This window comes from Psammomys obesus, unplaced genomic scaffold (genome assembly GCF_907164565.1).
Source record: "Psammomys obesus unplaced genomic scaffold, mPsaObe1.curated_primary_1811, whole genome shotgun sequence".
NCBI classification, from domain to species: domain Eukaryota; kingdom Metazoa; phylum Chordata; class Mammalia; order Rodentia; family Muridae; genus Psammomys; species Psammomys obesus.
In genome coordinates, this window is record NW_026596234.1 from 1654741 (window position 1) to 1674891 (window position 20151).

The following is a 20151-nucleotide window of genomic DNA, read 5'->3' on the forward strand; positions in this document are numbered from 1 at the left end:
GCAGCTCTTTGGCCGAGATCCTATGGGCTCTGGATGACCCAGGGCTAGAGGAGCACTCATCTAGCCTTTCTCCACACACAGATGCCGACCCAACGTAGCTGGGCGTCGCTGTGACACCTGTGCCCCAGGCTTCTATGGTTATCCCAGCTGTCACCCCTGTGACTGCCATGAGGCAGGCACCATGGCTAGCGTATGTGACCCCCTCACAGGCCAGTGCCATTGCAAGGTGAGCAGGGGCTTGGTCCAGACACTGTCTTAGGCCTCTTTCATGCACCATTGTCCTCAGCAGCCTTCCTGGGCAGGTGGGGCTTCCTGGAAGCTTTTGGGGACAAGGTGTAAAACTGGCATCTGGTCCTCAACGCCTAGCCAGCTGACCTTCATTGTCCCCTGCCCTTAGGAGAACGTACAGGGCTCAAGGTGTGACCAGTGCCGCCTGGGGACCTTCTCCTTGGACGCTGCTAACCCCAAGGGCTGTACCCGCTGCTTCTGTTTCGGGGCCACTGAGCGCTGTGGGAGCTCTAACCATGCCCGCCATGAGGTATCCCGCCCTAGCCTGGGACTGAGATGGAAACCGCCAGAGGTGCTTGGAATGCGGAGCGGGGCTGCACTTCCACTCCGTGTGACCTGTGTGTGTGTGTGTGTTCCAGTTTGTGGACATGGAGGGCTGGGTGCTGTTGAGCAGTGACCGCCAGGTGGTACCTCACGAGCATCGGCCCAAGATGGAGCTGCTGCACGCAGATCTGCGCCTTGTGGCTGACACGTTTCCGGAGCTGTACTGGCAAGCCCCGCCCTCCTACCTGGGAGACAGGGTAAGCAGGGCCATTTGGTTTGAGGGCAGGAAGTGCCCTGGAGTACTGGGGAAGAGTGGGTGACAAGGAGGTTAAACCCAGGGACCTTGCAGCTGCATTGTAAAGGGAGCCTGCGGTGTGCCCCGGTGAGGGCGCTTTAAGAAATGGATGTGGAAAAGAGGGAGTCCATTCCCACTGTGCTCATAGGTGTCCTCCTACGGTGGGACCCTCCACTATGAGCTGCACTCGGAGACCCAGCGTGGCGACGTCTTCGTTCCCTATGAGAGCAGGCCGGACGTGGTGCTGCAGGTATGGTTGAGTGGGGCTGGTGTGGCCAGCTGCAATAGTGAGCCAGCCCAGTTGCCAGCACTCACCCGGCCCTCGTGTTTGGCTTGCAGGGCAACCAAATGAGCATCGCCTTCCTGGAGCTGGCGTACCCTCCCCCTGGCCACATTCACCGGGTACAGCTGCAGTTGGTAGAGGTGAGCAGAGCCGGCCTGGACCCCAGGACGGGCCCAGAGGAGCCATAGTCACTGTATTTACTGATCCCACAATGGACAACAGCCAGTGTTAGAAGAGGCCAGAGGCTGGTGGGCTTCCTTTCTGATCCTCCACGAGAGGGTCATCTCTGGTTGTGAAACCCCCAAACACAGTGTGAGGCCCCTGGGGCTCCTCAGCTGTCTGGGTGCTGCCCATCTGTCTCAGACTTGGTCTCCCTTGCTTTTTAGATGGCTTCACTCTAAGCACATCAGGACCCGCTCCATACCCCTGCAAGCGTGTTACACTTAGTGTGGAATCAGGGCAGCTTGCAACAGTTATCCTCTTCCACCATGCGGGTCCTGGGGCTTGAACTCGGCTTGTCAGCTTGAGGGCAGGCTTCATTACTCATTACTCGCTGAGCTGTCTCATTGGCCTTGTAACTTTCTTTTTCTAAAAAATGTCCTTTGAGGGGCTGGAGAGATGGCGCAGTGGTTAAAAGCACTTGGCTGCTCTTCCAGAGGTCCTGAGTTCAATTCCTAGCACTCACATGGTAACTCACAGCTATCTGTAATGGAACCCAATGCACTACTCTGGTGTGTATATGCAAACAAAGTAACAATATAAATGAAATACATAAATCTTTAAAAAAAAAAAACAAAAAACTCCTTTTAAAATGTCCTTTGATCAACAGATTCTTGATAGTCACAAGTTCACCAAGTTTTTTTTTTTTTTAATATATTTATTTATTTATTATGTATACAGTGTTCTGCAGGTATACCTGCAGGCCAGAAGACGGCACCAGATCTAATTATAGATGGTTGTGAGCCACCATGTGGTTGCTGGGAATTGAACTCAGGACCTTTGGAAGAACAGCCAGTGCTCTTAACCTCTGAACCACCTCTCCAGCCCATTCACCAAGTTTTAAGTTCTCACATTTGTTCAGTTTTTGTGTCTTGTTTGTGAAAATATTTGTCTCTGATATCAGAAAAGACCCATTTATGTTTTCTTCTAGAAACTCTTTTCTTTGCATATTTAAATTCCTGGAGCTGACTTTGTGTGGTGTGACGTAGGAGCCCAGCTTCTCCTTTTCACCATGGGTGACCGCTGGGGTCCCCTACCCCCAAGATCTGTCTTCTCTGTGAGGGTCTGTTCTGCAGTCGGTGCCGGGTGCCTCACCACAGCTGAGGTTTTATCTCGGCCCCACAGGGGAACTTCCGGCACTCGGAGACTCACAACCCAGTGTCCCGAGAAGAACTTATGATGGTGCTGGCTGGCCTGGAGCAGCTGCAGATCCGAGCGCTCTTCTCCCAGACCTCTGCCACGGTCTCCTTGCGTAGAGTGGTTCTAGAGGTGGCTAGCGAGGCTGGCAGGGGCCCTCCAGCCAGCAACGTCGAACTGTGCATGTGCCCTGCCAACTACCGTGGAGACTCATGCCAGGTAGAGTGGTAAGGACGGGTGCTTGGCCATGAAGGTGCCCACCATAGGCCCTGAGCATGCTTGGGTCAGCCTCTGGTCCCTACTCTCAGGGTAGCAGCATGTTTTCTTCTCTGCTACCCTGACAGCCTTCTTACTTGTTCAGTTAGCTGCTCCATCGTCAGCCCGTTTCCCCGCCATTCATCACTGCCTGCCTCTCCACTGCTCACCCAGCACCCCCAACACAGCCATCATCCGCGGTCCACGCTGATTTCCAGCTGTCACCCTCTCCTCCCTCACCTGTGTCCATCTGCCTGTGGCTCTGAGTAGGCTAGCATGATCATGATACCTGGGGAAGGTTTGTGACTGACCACCACTAGAAAAAGATGTTTGGGGTAGAAAGAAGGCAGCTCTGGTCACCAGCCTCACAGCCTAGTCATTCCCGAGCCATGTTGTCTGTGTGTGGCACTGTGTCCACAGGTCTGGAGGTCCAGCAGCTAGGCATGGCCAGCAGTTCCGGCATCCAGCTCCCTCTGATCCTGGGTGTGCTGTCCCTGCAGCCCCTGCTGGAGCATGAAGGTCCTCAGAGGCTGACGTGTGACCTACCGATCTGGTCCGCCCAGCCTTGGGGCTGGCATCACAGTTTGTTTTTGTTTTTGTTTTTGTTTTCAATCACTAATGCCCTACCTGTCTTCTCTCAGGAATGTGCCCCTGGCTATTACCGGGACACCAAAGGTCTTTTCCTGGGCCGATGTGTCCCCTGTCACTGCCATGGCCATTCGGACCAATGCCTTCCTGGCTCTGGCACCTGTGTGGTAAGTACTCTGAGGAGACCAGCTAACCAAGGAAGACCCCAGGACCTGTGGTTTCAGATAAGCTGAGGCCCCAGACCCAGGGCTGGCTTAGGGCAGAGTACCTGGAGTCGGGGGTGAGGTGGGGATGTGTTTCTGCTTTCAGCACTGACTTCCCACTGTACCCCAGGGCTGCCAGCACAATACAGAAGGGGACCAGTGTGAGCGCTGCAGGGCTGGCTTCGTGAGCAGTGATCCCAATGACCCTGCAGCTCCCTGTGTGAGCTGCCCTTGCCCCTTAGCAGTACCTTCCAACAAGTAAGTAGCTCCTGGTTCCTCTGCAGCCCCTGAGCAGCTGGGGTAGGCCCATTAGGTGGGAACTCTAGCCCCAGGTGCCAGCCCTGATGGAGTGGGTGGGAACTCCAGCCCTGGGTACCATCCCTGATGGGAGCTGATGGGAAGCCCAGCCCTGGTGCCAGCTCTGATGGAGAGGTGCTGGTATGTAGCAACTGTTTGTCTCATCCTCACAGCTTTGCAGATGGTTGCATCATAAGAAACGGCCGAACCCAGTGCCTCTGCAGACCAGGCTATGCTGGGGCCTCCTGTGAGCGGTAATTAGGCAGGGTTCATTTGTACAGACTCCAGGGTACCCTGAGGGGTTCCACCAGATCCTGACTGCCTCCTCTGTCCTGGTCACCCATCCTTAGGTGTGCTCCTGGCTTTTTTGGAAACCCTCTGGTGCTGGGAAGCTCCTGTCAGCCCTGTGACTGCAGTGGCAATGGAGACCCCAACATGATCTTCAGTGACTGCGACCCGCTGACAGGCACCTGTCGAGGCTGCCTCCGTCACACCACCGGGCCCCACTGTGAAAGCTGCGCCCCTGGCTTCTATGGCAATGCTTTGTTGCCCGGCAACTGCACCAGTAAGCACTGGGTGGGAAGAGATGCGTCATGGTCAGACTCTGTCCTTGCCTTTAGGGTAGGGCTTGCAGGGAGGAGAACCAAACTGGACCCATGAGGTTGTGACTATGGGGTATAAGAGGCCTGGACCAAATAATGGGGAAAGCAGGAAGCAATGGGCTAGGCTTGGAAGGACTGGAGGGGGTGGGGCAGGGCAGATGTCATAGCCCTTCCTTTCTGCAGGGTGCGAGTGTTCCCCATGTGGGACAGAAGCTTGTGATCCTCAGAGTGGGCGCTGCCTGTGCAAGGCAGGCGTGACTGGACCACACTGTGACCGCTGTCTGGTAGGGCTGGGAGTAGGCCCGAGGATGGGGCAGGCTAGAGGGAGGGAACAGGCCTGTGGAGGAGGTGTAATGAGGGAGAGTCCTGTACAGGAATGGGCTAGGGGGAATTCTGGCTGGACCTGAGGAGCCTGAGATAGCCCAGGTTTCCAGGGCTGGCCAAGGGTGCTGTTGCTGGCTAGGCTGTGACTGCGAGTATATCACAGGAAGGACACTTCGGCTTTGAGCAATGCCAGGGCTGCCAGCCTTGTGCCTGTGGACCAGCTGCCAAGGGCTCTGAGTGCCACCCTCAGAGCGGTCAGTGTCACTGCCAGCCAGGGACCACAGGACCCCAGTGCCGAGAGTGTGCCCCTGGCTACTGGGGCCTCCCGGAGAAGGGCTGCAGGCGTGAGTACAGGAGTGTGGGCAGGCTGGGTGGCGAGGCGGGCATCCTTGAACACCTACGGTCACGTCTACCTACCTCTATTTCTGCAGGCTGCCAGTGTCCACGAGGCCACTGTGACCCCCACACAGGCCGCTGCACCTGTCCCCCAGGGCTCAGTGGAGAGCGCTGTGACACTTGTAGCCAGCAGTATCAGGTGCCCGTACCAGGCGGGCCTGGGGCCCATGGCATACACTGTGAAGGTGAGCTCTCACTCTTTCTTCATTTTTTTTTTCTCTGCCTGGTATGTGGGGTTCCCAGGCCTGTCAGGACCTGTGTTCTTTCCCTGTAGTAAGTAACCTCAGCACCCCAGAAGGACCCCACTGTCTGTCTCCATTTTCTGAGGGACTCCCACGACTCCATGCTGACCTGACATCTACCCTCTTACTCCAGTTGGAGCTCTGCCCCATCAGTGAACTTTCACTGCCCAGGATTCTCCCTAATGGAGTGTTCCATAGACTCAGGCCAGCTTTCTCCTGAGCAGATGAGGGCCTTCACCTGGACCTGGGAATGCCCTTGCTGACCTCTTATCTAACCTCTTATGCTTCTCTGTCCCTATGCTGACTCCATTTTCCCGATTAATTCCTGTCCTGACCCAGTCACTCGATATTCCCTATAAGCCTGGTGCTGGCCCATTCTTCCCTTGGCTCTGTGATCCCTGGCTAACCCAGGTCCTCGGTGCCCACTCTCCCCTGCCTACAGTGTGTGACCACTGTGTGGTCCTGCTTCTGGATGACCTCGAGCGGGCTGGTGCCCTCCTCCCCTCCATCCGTGATCAGCTGCAGGGCATCAATGCCAGCTCCGTAGCCTGGGCCAGGCTGCACAAGCTTAATGCCTCCATTGCTGACCTGCAGGTATGTAGTGCCCATTGGCCTTCCCTGCCTCCTCCAGCTGGCCATGTGGTACTTACTTTCCGCCCCCTACAGAGTAAGCTCCGGAGCCCACTGGGACCCCGCTACCAGACAGCACAGCAGCTGCAGACTCTAGAGCAGCAAAGTGCAAGCCTTCAACAGGATGCTGAGCGCCTAGGCAGTCAGGCAAGATCTATGAACCTCATCCCAGTGTCCTGTGGTGCCTCTCCTCAGGAAGCCCTTACCCCCAGGATTCCTCAGTTCTTGACACCAAAGCCACCTTCCCCCAGTACTCTTAGTCATTCCTCCCATCCCTGGGGCGACCCTTTCCACCCTGCCCATGCACGAGTCATATGCCTGCAAACACCACAGCTCAGAGAAACTGTATCTACAGGCCACAGCGGTCCAAGATCGGGCGGCCCAGCTGCTGGACAACACAGAGGCCACACTGGGCCGGGCACAGATGCTGTTGGAGACTGTGCATGCTGTGGACCGTTACCTAAGTGGTAGGGCTGGCTGATGCATGGGCCCAGTATAGGGAGGACTACTTGGGAGGGGAGGGGCCAGGGCCTCCTGGAAGTTTCCTCTTGAGCTGGCTGGGTCCAATATGTTTATCCTCTGGGAAAGTAACTAGTTGGTTAGGGTCTATTGCATCCCATAGAACTGGGCTGACCCTCACTCGGTGTCATTCACAAACCTCCTTAGTGACAGAGCAGCGACTGAGAAGAAATTGGGACTCCCAGTCTTATGACAGGACCTGACACAGCCAAAGGATTGGAAGAAAAGTGAACTTTCTGCTTGAGGAAGGCCAGGGAGTGGGCTGGCTGATCCAGCATGTCAGGATTAGGAGAGAGAGGCAGACAGGGTTCTAATCTTGAGGCTTCAGGAGCCTCTAAAGAGTTGTTGGGATGTGTGCTGGTGGCCTGCTGAAATGCCTTGGGCGGGTCTCAGGCTTGGAAGTAGATGAGTGGAGACCAGCTCCAGGCCCTGACAATCCCCTCTCTATAGAGCTGGCATCTCGAATAGGCCAAGTGTCCCCAGACAATGCCTCGGTACCGTCTGGTGAGCAGCTGCGCCGGGCACTGGCTGAAGTGGAGCGGCTACTCTGGGAAATGCGGACTCGTGACCTGGGGGCCCCACGGGCAGTGGCAGAGGCCGAACTGACAGAAGCCCAGAGGCGTGAGTGGGGCCAAACCCTGTTAGGCAGAGCTGCTTAGGATCAAGGCCTGGGGATTGTGGGGCCAAAGTCAGTGTGAAGCAAGAGCACCTGGCCTGCTTCAGAGGGTGGGCAAGATGGGCACTAGGCAGAGACCGGGGGTCATGAGGGGGTTTAGGTACCACAGTGACCACCTTCCTACTCTGGTATTGGCCAGTGATGGCTCGTGTACAGGAGCAGCTCACCAACTTATGGGAGGAGAACCAGTCATTGGCCACACAGATTCGGGACCAGCTGGCCCAGTATGAGGCTGGCCTCATGGACCTCCGTGAGGCCCTGAACCACGCAGTCAATACCACCCGGGAGGCTGATGAACTCAACAGCCTCAACCAGGAGCGGCTGAAAGAAGCCCTGGTAAGTATATCCACTCTTCCCTCTCACCCTTGCCACTCTCCTGCCCTCCTCCTCTCCAGGCCTTGGCCCTGTTATCCCTCCTCTCCCTGATGTCTGTCCTCCCTTTCTCTACTTTGTCCTTTCCGCCTGTTCCCCAGTGTTCTCCCAAACCCAGTCATCCATCCTCTGCCTGCTCTCAGCCCTCTCTCCCCTGTTCTCCCCAACCCCATCCTTCCTACCCTATGGTGCATAGGGCCCCAATACATCCTTTATTCTTATTGTCCTACAATTTTGTCCTAAGCAATGGAAACAGGAGCTATCCCAGGATAATGCCACCTTAAAGGCCACCCTTCAGGCTGCCAGCCTCACTTTGGGCCATGTTTCTGAGCTTCTACAGGGCATGGACCAGGCTAAGGAGGTAAATACAGCCCTACCTCACTCATCCCTTGCTAGTTCCCTCCAAGACTTATAGTTGCTGCCAGCTTAGAGAGATCCTGGACTCACTTGCATGCAGAGCTCCACCTGGTCCTGGGGTCCCAAATTAGGAGGGTAATAAAATAAAGCCCTTCTCCCACCTCAGGATCTAGAGCATCTGGCGGCTAGCCTGGATGGAGCCTGGACTCCCTTACTGAAGAAGATGGAGGCCTTCTCCCCAGCTAGTAGCAAGGTGGACTTGGTAGAGGCTGCAGAGGCCCACGCTCAGAAGCTGCATCAACTGGCGATCAACCTGTCTGGGTGTGTGGCACCCCAAAGGGTGCAGCCTGGGTGCCTGTGGGTGCAATTGGCCCTCGGTAGAGTGACAGGTATGGGAGGGCTCCTGGAGGGGAAATCATCATTCCTAAAGGATCCAGGCTTTTTGTAGCCTGGGGCCCACATTTTGGCCGAAAGGAGCAGATCTAAAGGGCTAAGACGTCTTGCGATGCGGCCAGCACGCCTGCCCACATATCCCATGATCCTCCTTCCCTCCTGCAGCATCATCCTTGGCATCAATCAGGACCGCTTCATTCAAAGGGCTGTGGAAGCCTCTAATGCCTACAGCAGCATCCTGCAGGCCGTTCAGGCTGCTGAGGATGCCTCAGGCCAGGCACTGAGGCAGGCCAGCCGCACGTGGGAGGTGAGCTCCTGGGCATCAGTGGCTCACGGGAGCCCGGCGTTATGAACAGCCGAGTGTAAACAGCTCTGATCTTCTGCAGACGGTGGTGAGGCGGGGCCTTGCAGCTGCAGCCCAACAGCTGTTAGCCAACAGCAGTGCACTGGAGAGGACCGTCCTTGGGTACCAGGAGAGACTGGGCCTTGGTGAGTACCTAGATCCTTGGTGGTATATTGATCTCCGGGACACGTCCATGTAGCTTTGGGACGATTGTAGTGTGGTTCAGTGTGAGAATCAAATAGGCACTAAATGTGACTGCCCTCTGTGGCTTCTCTTCCGTAGTTCTACTCTGGGGTGAGGGGTGGGGTGGGGTAATGTCTGCCTGTCTTGGTGGTAGGCCAAGAGACCACAGCCAGAGAAGGATGAATGAAGTTCAAGGTCCCTGTCTTTGTTCTCAGTCCACCTATGGGCCTGCTGGGTTGGGTAGAACTCCTTGTCACTGAGGCTGCCTCCTCCTCCACAGCTCAGGGCCGCCTACAGGCTGCAGGAACCCAGCTTCACGATGTCCGGGCCAGGAAGGACCAGCTGTCAGCCCAGATCCAGGAGGCACAAGCCATGCTGGCCATGGACACAAGTATGTGACTTATCCCTGCTCCTACCCATCACCTTTTTGTACCCTGTAATGCCTTATGAGAGTGGAACACATTTATACCTGATGAGTCCATGCTGTGGTCAGTGTCTGAGAAGCCTCCCACCCCAAAGTGCAGCCTGGGCACCTGGGGTTGTGCCTGTGACCTGAGGCACAGGTCACCAACACAGTGGCCTGCAGGCACTTGGCAGATAAGCAGGTCACGAGAGTGCTGGACCGTGGTGAAGTCATGGGTGAGATCATGGGGTGAGCACAGTGGAGTAGGCACCGGAGGATAGAGGAGTGCGTCTGGAGGAGCCCGTTGGTTCAGGAGAAGGCATTCCTGGAAAAGCTGGTCAGTGAGCACCGAGGTCAGAGTGGGGTTCATCTGGCTGCCTTTCCCAGAGGGCTCAGAGCTGACAAGAACATGGTCTGACCCAGTTGTGGTGGCCACCAAAATGTCCCAGGCACGCCTGGGCCCAAATCTAGAAGCTGGGCAAGACTTGGGAACTAATGGTGGTCCGTAGGTGAGAGGATCACAGGGTCAAGGAGAGGAGTCTGGGCAGAATTTTGAATGTATTGAGCTGCAAGTATGGGACTTATGCTATCTGGGGGTGGGTGTCTGCAATAGAGGGGGCCTAGGAACATGAAGCTGGCCACTGCTGGGCATGGCCTCCATCTGTTGCAGGTGAGACCAGTGACAAGATTGCTCATGCCAAGGCTGTGGCTGCTGAAGCCCGGGACACGGCCACCCATGTGCAGTCCCAGCTTCAGAACATGCACAAGAATGTGGAGCGATGGCAGAGCCAGTTGGGGGGCCTGCGAGGCCAGAACCTGGGCCAGGTGGAGCGTGATGCAAGCAGTTCAGGTGAGCAAGTGGTCCTTGCCTTCCTAGGGGCCGAGGCTTGGGAGACAAATCTCTCAGCCCACTTTTCCTGCAGTGTCCACCCTGGAGAAGACATTGCCGCAGCTGCTGGCCAAACTGAGCCGTCTGGAGAACCGTGTGGTGCATAACGCCAGCCTGGCCTTGTCTGCCAACATTGGTCGTGTGCGCAAGCTCATCGCCCAAGCCCGGAGTGCTGCCAACAAGGTGGGAGGAGTCTCACCTTAGGGATGTATGCAGCACCAGCAGACCTGGGAAGCTGGGTAGTAAACTCTCATGTGCTGCACACCCAGGTCAAGGTGTCCATGAAGTTTAATGGGCGTTCAGGGGTGCAGCTGCGTACCCCACGAGACCTTGCTGACCTTGCTGCCTACACTGCCCTCAAGTTCTACATACAGAGCCCAGTGCCAGCACCAGCACCTGGCGAGAACACTGGAGACCGCTTTGTTTTGTACATGGGCAGCCGCCAGGTACCAGGCAGGAGGGGGATGGGCCATACTGGACCCCAAGTTAGAAATGGTTGGTGTTTGGTCCCATCCTAACTGTGTCTTCTGGTCACCACCATAGGCCACTGGGGACTACATGGGGGTGTCTCTGCGCAATCAGAAGGTGCACTGGGTGTACAGGCTAGGCAAAGCTGGCCCTACAACTCTCAGCATTGATGAGAACATTGGGGAGCAGTTTGCAGCCGTCAGCATTGACAGGTAGGGATACCCTGAGGAGAGGTTAGACACTTATGTTTCCAAGTCCCCTATCTGTCTCACTCCTCACCTCTGCTCTTAGGACCCTCCAGTTTGGCCACATGTCTGTCACAGTGGAGAAGCAGATGGTTCATGAGATCAAGGGGGACACAGTGGCCCCTGGGATGGAGGGACTACTCAGCCTACAACCTGACGACTTTGTCTTCTATGTGGGAGGATACCCCAGCAACTTCACGGTGAGCCTGGTTCAGCCTCAGGGTAGTCTTGGAGTGTGCTGGCAGACCTGCCTGTATTGACCTGGGAAGAAGTCCTTGTCTGGTTTTAAGTCCATTCTTCTGTAGTCTGTGTCCACTGATCTCTAGGAGGTAGGAAGGCGTCCTGACTGTGTGCTCTCCCCATAGCCTCCTGAGCCCCTCCGATTCCCTGGCTACATGGGCTGCATAGAGATGGACACCCTGAACGAGGAGGTGGTCAGTCTGTACAATTTTAAGCAGACCTTCAAGCTGGACACTGCGGTGGATAAGCCTTGTGCTCGGTAGGTAAAGCCCCGCATCCCGTGTCCCCACCAGCCCACCTTCCACTGACCTGAAGCCTCTCAACTGCAGCTCCAAGGCCACTGGTGACCCGTGGCTCACGGATGGTTCCTACCTGGATGGCAGTGGCTTTGCCCGCATCACCTTTGAAAAGCAGTTCAGCAACACAAAGCGCTTTGAACAGGAGCTGCGGCTTGTGTCCTACAACGGGATCATCTTTTTCCTTAAGCACGAGGCACGGCTAACCCTATGCCCCAACCTGCCCTGTGCCTGCTTTCTCCCCATTCTGGCTTTGCCCCTTCCTAATGCCCCTGAGCTGACCCTGCTCTGCCCTGTTCTGCAGAGCCAGTTCCTGTGCCTGGCAGTACAGGAGGGCACCCTTGTCCTCTTCTATGACTTTGGCTCTGGCCTGAAGAAGGCTGAACCACTGCAGCCCCCACAAGCCTTGACAGCAGCCAGCAAGGCGGTAAGGCAAGAGGCCTGGGGACAGGACCACCAGTGGAGGGATTTGGCTTTCCTGAAGCCTGCTGTCCATCCCTTGTAGATCCAGGTGTTTCTACTGGCTACCAATCGCAAACGTGTGCTAGTGCGTGTGGAGCGGGCCACCGTGTTCAGCGTGGATCAGGACAACATGCTGGAGATGGCTGATGCCTACTACCTGGGAGGTGTGCCACCTGAGCAGCTGCCCCCGAGGTGAGCATGGGCCCTGGGGCATGTGGGGTCCCACTGCCACCAAGGGCAGCACTCTTAGACCTGACTGGTGCCCTACAGCCTACGGCAGCTCTTCCCCTTGGGAGGCTCTATCCGAGGCTGCATCAAAGGCATCAAGGCTCTGGGCAAGTATGTGGACCTCAAACGACTGAATACCACGGGTATCAGCTTCGGCTGCACTGCTGACCTGCTAGTGGGACGTACCATGACTTTCCACGGCCACGGCTTCCTGCCCCTGGCACTTCCCGATGTGGCACCCATCACTGGCGAGGTCTATTCCGGCTTTGGCTTTCGTGGCACCCAGGACAACAGCCTGCTGTACTACCGCACTTCCCCGGTGAGCTGGTGGCAGCTTGCTTCTGCTGCAGCCACAGTCTGGGTCTGTTGGGGCTGGAAGGGATGAGTCTGGACTCTTGGCCTGGTCAATGACCTTGCCTCTGTCCCTAGGATGGGCCATACACGGTATCCCTGAAGCAAGGCCATGTGACACTCCGGTTTATGAGAACAGAGGTGGAAACTCAAGGGGCCTTTGCTGATGGAGCCCCCCATTATGTTGCCTTCTACAGCAATGCTACAGGGTAAGCCCTGCGCCTCAGGCAGGGAGGGAAGGGGTGTCAGTATGCCCTGCAGGAGGGTCTGGCTGAGGCAGACCCTTCAGGAAGAGCGTGCTAGGCTGGGCAACACTGTCTTCTTCCCAGGGTATGGCTGTATGTGGATGACCAGCTACAACAGACAAAGTCCCACCAGGGAACATCCCCCATGCTCCAACTACAGCCTGAGGAACCCCCACAACTTCTCCTGGGAGGCCTGCCTATGTCTGGTACCTTCCACAACTTCAGTGGCTGCATTAGCAATGTTTTTGTACAACGGTGAGCTGGTGGGTGTAGGGGATGAGGTCCCAGCCGACACCCCACCCCCAACCCTAGTTACTGACAGATATCCACCTGCCTCTCCCCACAGACTTCGGGGGCCACAGCGTGTGTTTGACCTACAGCAGAACATGGGCAGTGTCAACGTGAGCATAGGCTGCACACCAGCCCAACTCACCCAGACCTCAAGGGCGACAGTGCAAAAGGTGATACCCAAGGTGGTGTGTGGGCAGGACTTGGGGGTAGCTGGGAGACTGGCTACCCAACAATTGTACCCTGCGTTGAGGTCTGGTCTGTGCCCTAGGTCTCCCGCCGCAGTCGCCAACCCAGCCAGGATCTTGCTTGCACAACACCCTGGCTCCTTGGGACTATTCAGGATGCATACCAGTTTGGAGGACCCCAGCCCAGTTACCTACAGTTTGTGGATGTCTCCCCATCCCACAGGAATAGGTAATGTTGGCCAGACAAGGCTTGGGTAGGATTGGAGGTGCTGCCCAAGCTGACACCACGTTTGACTTCCAGGCTCCACTTCTCAATGCTCGTCCGCCCACAAGCTGCTTCCCAGGGCCTCTTGCTCTCTGCAGCCCCCATGTCGAGCCACAGCCCTTCACTGTTACTCTTTCTGAGCCATGGACACTTCGTTGCACAGACTGAGGGCCCTGGGCCCCGGCTCCAGGTCCAGAGCCGCCAGCACTCACGGGCTGGCCAGTGGCACAGGGTGAGGTTGAGGAGAAAGGGTGTGGGTGGCAGGACACAGGAAATGCTCCCTGAAGCTTTCTTCCCAGGGTACTGGAATACAGTTGACCAGGCTCCTTCCCACACCAGGTGTCTGTGCGCTGGGGAATGCAGCGGGTCCAACTTGTGGTGGACGGCAGCCAGACCTGGAGCCAGAAGGCACTCCACCATCGGTTCCACAGGGCAAAGAGTCCACAGCCCTACACCCTCTTTGTAGGAGGTCTCCCTGCCAGTAGTTACAGCTCCAAGCTTCCTGTGAGAACCATACTGCCCCCATCCCTGGCCTTGGCCTGGATGTCCACCCTCAGCAGTCCCAAGCCTGATGTTAGCTATCTGCTCCCTTCAGGTGTCTGTGGGGTTCAATGGCTGTATGAAGAAATTGCAGCTGGATAAGCGGCCCCTGAGAGCCCCAACGCGAATGGTGGGGGTCACGCCCTGTGTCTCAGGCCCTCTGGAGGATGGCCTGTTCTTCCCAGGCAGTGAGGGCATTGTCACATTAGGTGTGTGAAGCAAGGGAAGTACTGTGGGTATAGGGGGCTTTAAGCAAGGGCCTGGACCTCCCCCATCATGGCCCCTCTCCCGCAGAGTTCCCCAAGGCCAAGCTGTCCTATGTAAGCCTAGAGCTAGAGGTACGGCCCTTAGCAGCTGCTGGCCTCATCTTCCATCTGGGCCAGACCCAGGCCACTTCCTATGTGCAGCTGCAGGTGTTGACAGAACAGGTGAGCAGAGCTGTGGTGCTGGTCAAGTGACATCTTTACCACTGTGGCCCCTATGAGCAGAACCTAACTGTCCTTCACCGTAGGTTCTGCTTCGGGCAAATGATGGGGCAGGAGAGTTTGCCACGTGGGTGACCTACCCCAAGCTTTGTGATGGACAGTGGCACAGAGTGGCAGGTGAGGGGGGGGCCCTCTCTTATTACGCAGAGCAGGGTGGAAGGGACACTGCAGGTTGGCTGGCTAGCGGACACAAACCTGTTCCACAGTGACCAAGGGCAGGAACTCACTCCAGCTGGAGGTAGACACAGAGAGCAACCACACCACAGGCCCTTTACCAGCAACCTTGGCTGATTCTCCAGCACTTCTGCACCTTGGGGGCCTGCCCAGTAAGTATGGACTGCCCTGTGGGGACTGGGATCCTCTCACCCTCTAAAAGGGCAGCAGAGCAGGCTGACTAGTGGCTAATGCAGGGATGGAGAACCCCGCTGCCAGTATACCAAGCAGTCTGCTCTGGCCCCTGTGTATTTTCAGAGGCAAGAACTGCTCAGTCAGAGACCCCTGCCTATCGAGGATGCATGAGGAAGCTGGTGCTTGATGGGGCCCCTATCACCATGACGGCTTCTGCACAAATCCAGGGTGCAGTGGGGATGAGTGGCTGCCCCTCTGGAACCGTAGTCCCAGACCCAGCTCACTCTTCAGCACCTTCCAAGCAGGGAAAAGCACTGACCCAGAGGCAGGTGGGGTCCAGTGGGCTTTGGAAGATCAAGCCCAGTGTCTTCCCACTACTTCAGCGCTAAGGGTTCCCAGGCTCTGGTTGCTTGCCCATACTTTCTGCGATGTGAACAAGTCATTTCTGGTTTAAGCTGTTTTTTTTTTTTTTTAGATGAAAAGACACTGCAAAACAGGCTTTGTTCCTTTTGCCCTACAACTGAGATCTGTAAAATCAACAGCTCCTTTGAAATTAAAGAGACTTGTTTCAATTGAGTGTGTTGAGTCAAATAGGGCAAGGTTTGGACAATGTACAAGCCCGGTGGAGTTGGGTACAGAACACAGTGTGGCAGCTGGCTCACCATACTGCATGCTTCTTGCCAGCCCAGCTCTCACAGGAGAGTGGAGCTGCAGGTAACACAGACCGAGACCAGAGTGGCCGGGTACAAGAAAGGGTTTTATTAGTGAGGTGGGGCAGGAAAGGGTGCAAGGAGTCACAATCGCCACTACGGAATCACACAACTACCAATTCCAACTTGGTGAAGGACAGCGAATAACTTAATCTAGACTCATATCCTCTTCTTCGTCTTTCTTGTCCTTTCCATCTCCCTCCTTTGGGTCCGATTTGGCATTGTTCTGCATGGCTTTGGCAAATGCTTCCACATCTGAAACAGCCATTGCGGGGCTACTGAACCCCAAGCCAGGGCCGCTACCCAAGGAGACAACCTCCAACACTACACATAACAAAGTTGGTTCTGGTCAAGTGAGGATCAGTACTCACCACCTTTGTTGGCGGCCTCGACAGCCTCTGCAGGAAGGCCAAACTGGCACATGAGGGGGCCAAGCTGTCCTGAGGCCAAGGCTGCACTGAACATACCCAGGGCCTGAAAGAGCAAACATGCAGAACTGGGTGCCTAGGGCAACAGACCACCACTGCTGAAAGTCAAAGGTGTGGAGCGCAATGGGCATGTGTACCTGCTGGAACTGGGGTGAGGTCAATGTGTTCTGGATCTCATCTGCAGTCTGGGGCAGAGACTCCCCAGAGGGCAGGTAGGGTAACAGGCGCTCCTGAACATCTGCATTGGCAAGGATGGGAGCCATGATCTCTGGTGTCAGCACGCTCGCCAGATCCACTAGGGCATAAGCAACATGGTCATCAGTGGCCCGATGCCAGCCCAGGCACCCAGAGGGCAGCAGACTGGAAGCCTTGTAGCACAGGCAGAGTGAGGTGGGCAAGTGTGACTTGACACCACAGATACCCAAGCTCCACGTCTTAAAACCACCACCATGCTGGTGGGCAGCAGTCCTTGACCCCCACAAGCACCCGCAGCTCTTTACCTTGCTGGCTGCCTCCTGGCCCTGCTGGTACATTCATAGTGGCCAGAATGCTCTGGAGGTCGCTCAGCTGGATGGGCTGGGTCGGGCTGGCTGCTGTGCTGGTTCCATTACCTGAGCTGGGTGCGGGACTTGGGCTGGTTGCTGAGGCAGCTGCTGGGGCAGAAGGGGCTGGAGTGGCACGAGCGGAAGAGGTGGTGGAGGATGGGGTGACGGCTGCCGATTGGCTCCGGGAGCTGGGGAAAGTGAGCAGAGGCTGGAGCAGCTCGGCCCACTGTGCTTCAGGGCTATTCAACAGGTGTGGAGGACTCACCCAACCCCAACTCGGGTGTAACAGGAACCCCTTACCCTACCTCCTAAGCAAGGTCTCCAGAAAGGAGAGTGCAATGGCTGGTATTGGTGCCTGGTACCCATGCTGGGGGCTCACCTGGATGAAGAGCTGCTTGCTGGAGGTCCGCTGCTCCCCAGCAAGCTGGCCAGGCCTGGTCCAGTGAGGGCTCCAAGCCCACCTAAAGGAGTAAAAAATGTGTTCTAGAGACACCCCCAGCCCACTTGAGAAGGCACTAACCCATGCCCTCTGGCCAGAGAAGCTACCCAATACCAAGAGCAGGGAGGGTTTTTAACAGGGCAGGCCATAGGAGGCTGAAGTGAGCCCTCAGGTCTGAATTCTAAACACTGTTCTACTGAGCTGGGTCATTTTCATTCCACTCATATTCACACTCAAGGACAAGGCCACATCTTGGCTAGAACAGGGCCTCTTAATGTGTCTAGAACATTTGTTGTACCCCAGGTGAAATATACACACAGGTAGGAGACCAGGTCCCTCCCTGCCCACCCAACAGCCAACACCTTCCAGAAAAGAAGTGAAATAGGAATACATGGGCATAGACAGGGCTGAGACCCCAGTAATGAGGTGAGAAGAAACCCTGGGTCTGTAAGCAAGCACTGAAAAGGCACCTTATGGGAGTGCCAGGGACAGCAGGGTATTACCCAGTCCTCCGAGGCCAGCTGGTCCGATGAGCTGCATGAGCTGGCTATGACTCATGTTCCCCAACAGGCTCTGCAGGCCACCTTCACCTGGTGAACACAGGAATCAGATATGGACCTGCAGTGGCCATGGCCCCACCCCAGAGCCACTCAGGGGATAACAGCCTCTGAAAGGAGGCAGCAGGGACCAGGTGAGTTTTGTCCAGTAAAGATGGGAGTAAAGAAAGAACTGGAACTCAGGCAGGGTTCTGCCTGATGATCTACCAGTTCACTCAAGGACACTGCCCATACAGGTCTGGGTGATCATTACCGCCCAGTGCTGAAAGCTCATGGCCACCACTCCCACTTGCTCCCAGTGCCCCAGGCATGGGGGGGTTGTTCAGACACTCGTTGACTTTCCGGCAGTGCTCCTCATCTTGGTCAGTCTTGGGTTCCTGCCAGAGAGGATACACAAAGAGTCAAGGCTGAGCAGTCTGCACAGGGAGCTGGCTCATGCCTGCTGGCTTCCCAGCACCCACATGGCCAGCCACCCTGATCATCCCACACAGTGACTGGAGAAGCAGTAACCTGCCAACTATCATAGCACCATAGACAGAACCCAGCCTAGACTCTAATAGGGAGAGTAATGTCAGGCCCCAGAACTTCAGGGCAGAATACTGTGTGGCAAGGAGCAAGACAGGCATAACTGGAGTGAAATTAGGAAGAACTGCTGTCATGAGGTCCAGAACTGTGGAGAGATCCCCTGCAACACTCTCCAACAGTTCCCACCTACAGACGTTCTGCAGCACAGCCAACCCGACTGTCCCGTGTTCCGGATCCTTAGGCTCAGGACTAGAACCCTGGAACCGGTACCTTTCCCTCCTGGAACTTCACAGACACACAGCAACTTTGCTGCCCCTTAGACAGGATGACAGCTGCGACGACTGTCCATCCTGAAAATGTGGACTTCACCCCTGAACATAGCCCAAGTCTAGCCTGACCCTAAACTATGTCCACGTCCATCACTACAAAACTACATTAACAATATAAGAAACAAACACACCAATGGCCTCCAACAGGCAGAAGTGGACACCCCAATTTGAGGGACATTGCAGCTGTGTGTGACACTGAAAGGTCTCTCAACACAGAGCACAGCAGAGCTTGAGGGAAACACCCAACTGTTGAGAGGAGAGGGTGTCAACATCCATGGCCAGGGAGCAATGGACAACCTGAGGATCTGAAGCTGTGTGCCCACATGAGCTACCTACATAGGTGGGAACTCGGATCAACCACTCCTCCAGGTCTGCACCCTCCGAGGAAAGCAACCTCAAGTGTATCACAAGGTAGAGTGAACCACTCTGCTTACCTGCATCCAAAAGAAGAGCCGCTTGGACCCTGCCTTAAACTTGAGCACGTAGACCCTCCCACTGGGGCACTGAGGCACCCGCTTGAACTCACAGTCATCGGGAAAGATGATCAAGTCCTGGTCACACAAGGAGAACAGTCAGACACATGCACCATCAAGGCTTAGGTCCCCTGGAAACTTGTTGTACCCAATAACAGGGCGGGGCCCAAAAGGCCCAGACCCCAGTGAAGACAGGTGGGAGAGGGCCCAGAGTGGTGGGGTAGAAAAGGTGTCCTCTGAGGAACTGATGACTTTTAACACAAGCATTCTGGAACTGTGCTCCAAGAAGCAAAAGGTCAGCCAACTCTGGCTGCTCCTAAGTGTAACAAAGAACAATGTGATCTGAGACACAAAGAGCCCTGAGGAAAGCAGCCTCTTCAGAGAGCTAAACTACCCGCGGCTGTGGTGAGGGTCATATCTGCACACTCCTCCATAACAAGTTTAAAGCCAGGACTAAGGACACTGTCACCAGCTGACTCTCATCCTGTCTGCAAGCTGTCTCTGCTAAAATCTTAAGAACCATGGGTCACCCTGAGGTGCATGGCTTCAGAGTGACAGCTAACCTTTGGACAGACAACCGCTACACCAATGTACTGAAGGTGAGGCTAATGGCCCCACATTCTCAGCTCTCGCCCAGAGCCTCTGCTGGCCTGGTATGGCTTCAGGCACTCACATCCTCCACGGTCCCAGAGGTCCTGTCTTTCCAACAGAAGTGAATGAGGGAGTCGTCCGTCTGCTGGATGTACACGAGCCCTTTTCGTTTATCTGGGGTGACCGTAGTTCCTTTTAATGACATTTTTCCTGCCCGGAACTCCACCAAATACTTGGTAGAGGATCCCCGAGAGCCGGGTACCAGGCTTGGGAATAGAGCGCCTGAAGTCGTCATCCTGAAAAAGCAGAGCGAGGGCCGTCGTGCGGCGTCGCGTGCGCAGCGTCCCACCCAAACGCTGGTCAGCCCGCGGCTGCCCCGGAGCGGGAGCGCGCCAGGCTGCGCAAGGCCAGCTGGTGTGCGCAGGACCAAGCGCAGCCCCGCGAACTCCCCGCTCCCGCGACGTCACTGCCCGCCCGCGCAGAGCCTCGCCGCGGCCGGCCCGGCGCGTCCGGGGCACCGGCGGCCGGCCCGCACTGCTTCGGGCCCGTGCTGCTGCCGCGTCCCGTCCTCCCGCCGCTCGGCCGACTCCGGAGCCGCGTTCCCCTACCCCGCCGCTGCCGCCGCCGGGGCCCTACCTGGCTGTGCTCACACTCGGCCTACGGGCGCCGTCCGGGCTAGCTCTTCCTCCTCGGCGCCTGCCGGGCCTCGCCGGAAGCCCGCGCTCGGCCCGCCCCACCGCCGCTCTC

At 56.4% G+C, this 20151-nt stretch overlaps 2 protein-coding genes across 2 annotated transcripts in view; one reads left to right on the forward strand and one right to left on the reverse strand.

Annotated features, from left to right (window-relative positions):
- The window catches only part of Lama5 (laminin subunit alpha 5), a 39180-nt gene extending 23796 nt beyond the window's left edge, over window positions 1–15384 (forward strand). The window contains exons 35-78 of the mRNA XM_055595914.1: window positions 82–226; window positions 398–538; window positions 648–809; window positions 996–1097; window positions 1187–1270; window positions 2475–2705; window positions 3383–3496; window positions 3663–3790; window positions 4003–4083; window positions 4180–4394; window positions 4615–4715; window positions 4919–5099; window positions 5187–5336; window positions 5836–5987; window positions 6060–6170; window positions 6379–6490; window positions 6993–7163; window positions 7358–7554; window positions 7835–7951; window positions 8114–8268; window positions 8506–8647; window positions 8727–8829; window positions 9147–9257; window positions 9940–10119; window positions 10193–10341; window positions 10428–10604; window positions 10702–10838; window positions 10918–11071; window positions 11237–11370; window positions 11441–11603; window positions 11712–11834; window positions 11913–12061; window positions 12140–12416; window positions 12527–12657; window positions 12778–12948; window positions 13040–13154; window positions 13253–13398; window positions 13471–13666; window positions 13774–13938; window positions 14030–14183; window positions 14269–14402; window positions 14486–14576; window positions 14666–14785; window positions 14931–15384. Of these exons, the coding sequence (XP_055451889.1) occupies window positions 82–226; window positions 398–538; window positions 648–809; window positions 996–1097; window positions 1187–1270; window positions 2475–2705; window positions 3383–3496; window positions 3663–3790; window positions 4003–4083; window positions 4180–4394; window positions 4615–4715; window positions 4919–5099; window positions 5187–5336; window positions 5836–5987; window positions 6060–6170; window positions 6379–6490; window positions 6993–7163; window positions 7358–7554; window positions 7835–7951; window positions 8114–8268; window positions 8506–8647; window positions 8727–8829; window positions 9147–9257; window positions 9940–10119; window positions 10193–10341; window positions 10428–10604; window positions 10702–10838; window positions 10918–11071; window positions 11237–11370; window positions 11441–11603; window positions 11712–11834; window positions 11913–12061; window positions 12140–12416; window positions 12527–12657; window positions 12778–12948; window positions 13040–13154; window positions 13253–13398; window positions 13471–13666; window positions 13774–13938; window positions 14030–14183; window positions 14269–14402; window positions 14486–14576; window positions 14666–14785; window positions 14931–15196 (6538 nt within the window). The 3' untranslated portion in view covers window positions 15197–15384. The remainder of the gene's footprint in view (window positions 1–81; window positions 227–397; window positions 539–647; window positions 810–995; window positions 1098–1186; window positions 1271–2474; window positions 2706–3382; window positions 3497–3662; window positions 3791–4002; window positions 4084–4179; window positions 4395–4614; window positions 4716–4918; window positions 5100–5186; window positions 5337–5835; window positions 5988–6059; window positions 6171–6378; window positions 6491–6992; window positions 7164–7357; window positions 7555–7834; window positions 7952–8113; window positions 8269–8505; window positions 8648–8726; window positions 8830–9146; window positions 9258–9939; window positions 10120–10192; window positions 10342–10427; window positions 10605–10701; window positions 10839–10917; window positions 11072–11236; window positions 11371–11440; window positions 11604–11711; window positions 11835–11912; window positions 12062–12139; window positions 12417–12526; window positions 12658–12777; window positions 12949–13039; window positions 13155–13252; window positions 13399–13470; window positions 13667–13773; window positions 13939–14029; window positions 14184–14268; window positions 14403–14485; window positions 14577–14665; window positions 14786–14930) is intronic.
- Window positions 15385–15546: 162 nt separating this feature from the next.
- Window positions 15547–20127, reverse strand: Adrm1 (ADRM1 26S proteasome ubiquitin receptor). Its single transcript, XM_055595885.1, has 10 exons — window positions 20041–20127; window positions 19487–19700; window positions 18775–18891; window positions 17740–17863; window positions 17433–17519; window positions 16870–16951; window positions 16446–16678; window positions 16083–16240; window positions 15889–15991; window positions 15547–15772 (listed from the first exon to the last, which is right to left on the reverse strand). The coding sequence occupies exons 2-10, from the start codon at window positions 19697–19699 to the stop codon at window positions 15666–15668; spliced, it is 1224 nt and encodes a 407-aa protein (XP_055451860.1). The 5' UTR covers window position 19700; window positions 20041–20127; the 3' UTR covers window positions 15547–15665.
- Window positions 20128–20151: the final 24 nt, after the last annotated feature.

Coding starts and splice junctions, on each gene's coding strand:
- Adrm1 (XM_055595885.1), bottom strand. CDS start 19,699: ATGACGACTTCAGGCGCTCTATTCCCAAGCCTGGTACCCGGCTCTCGG. Junction 15,992..16,082: donor CCTCACCCCAGTTCCAGCAG/GTACACATGCCC, acceptor TTGCTCTTTCAG/GCCCTGGGTATGTTCAGTGC. Junction 15,773..15,888: donor CGAGGCCGCCAACAAAGGTG/GTGAGTACTGAT, acceptor TGGCTGTTTCAG/ATGTGGAAGCATTTGCCAAA.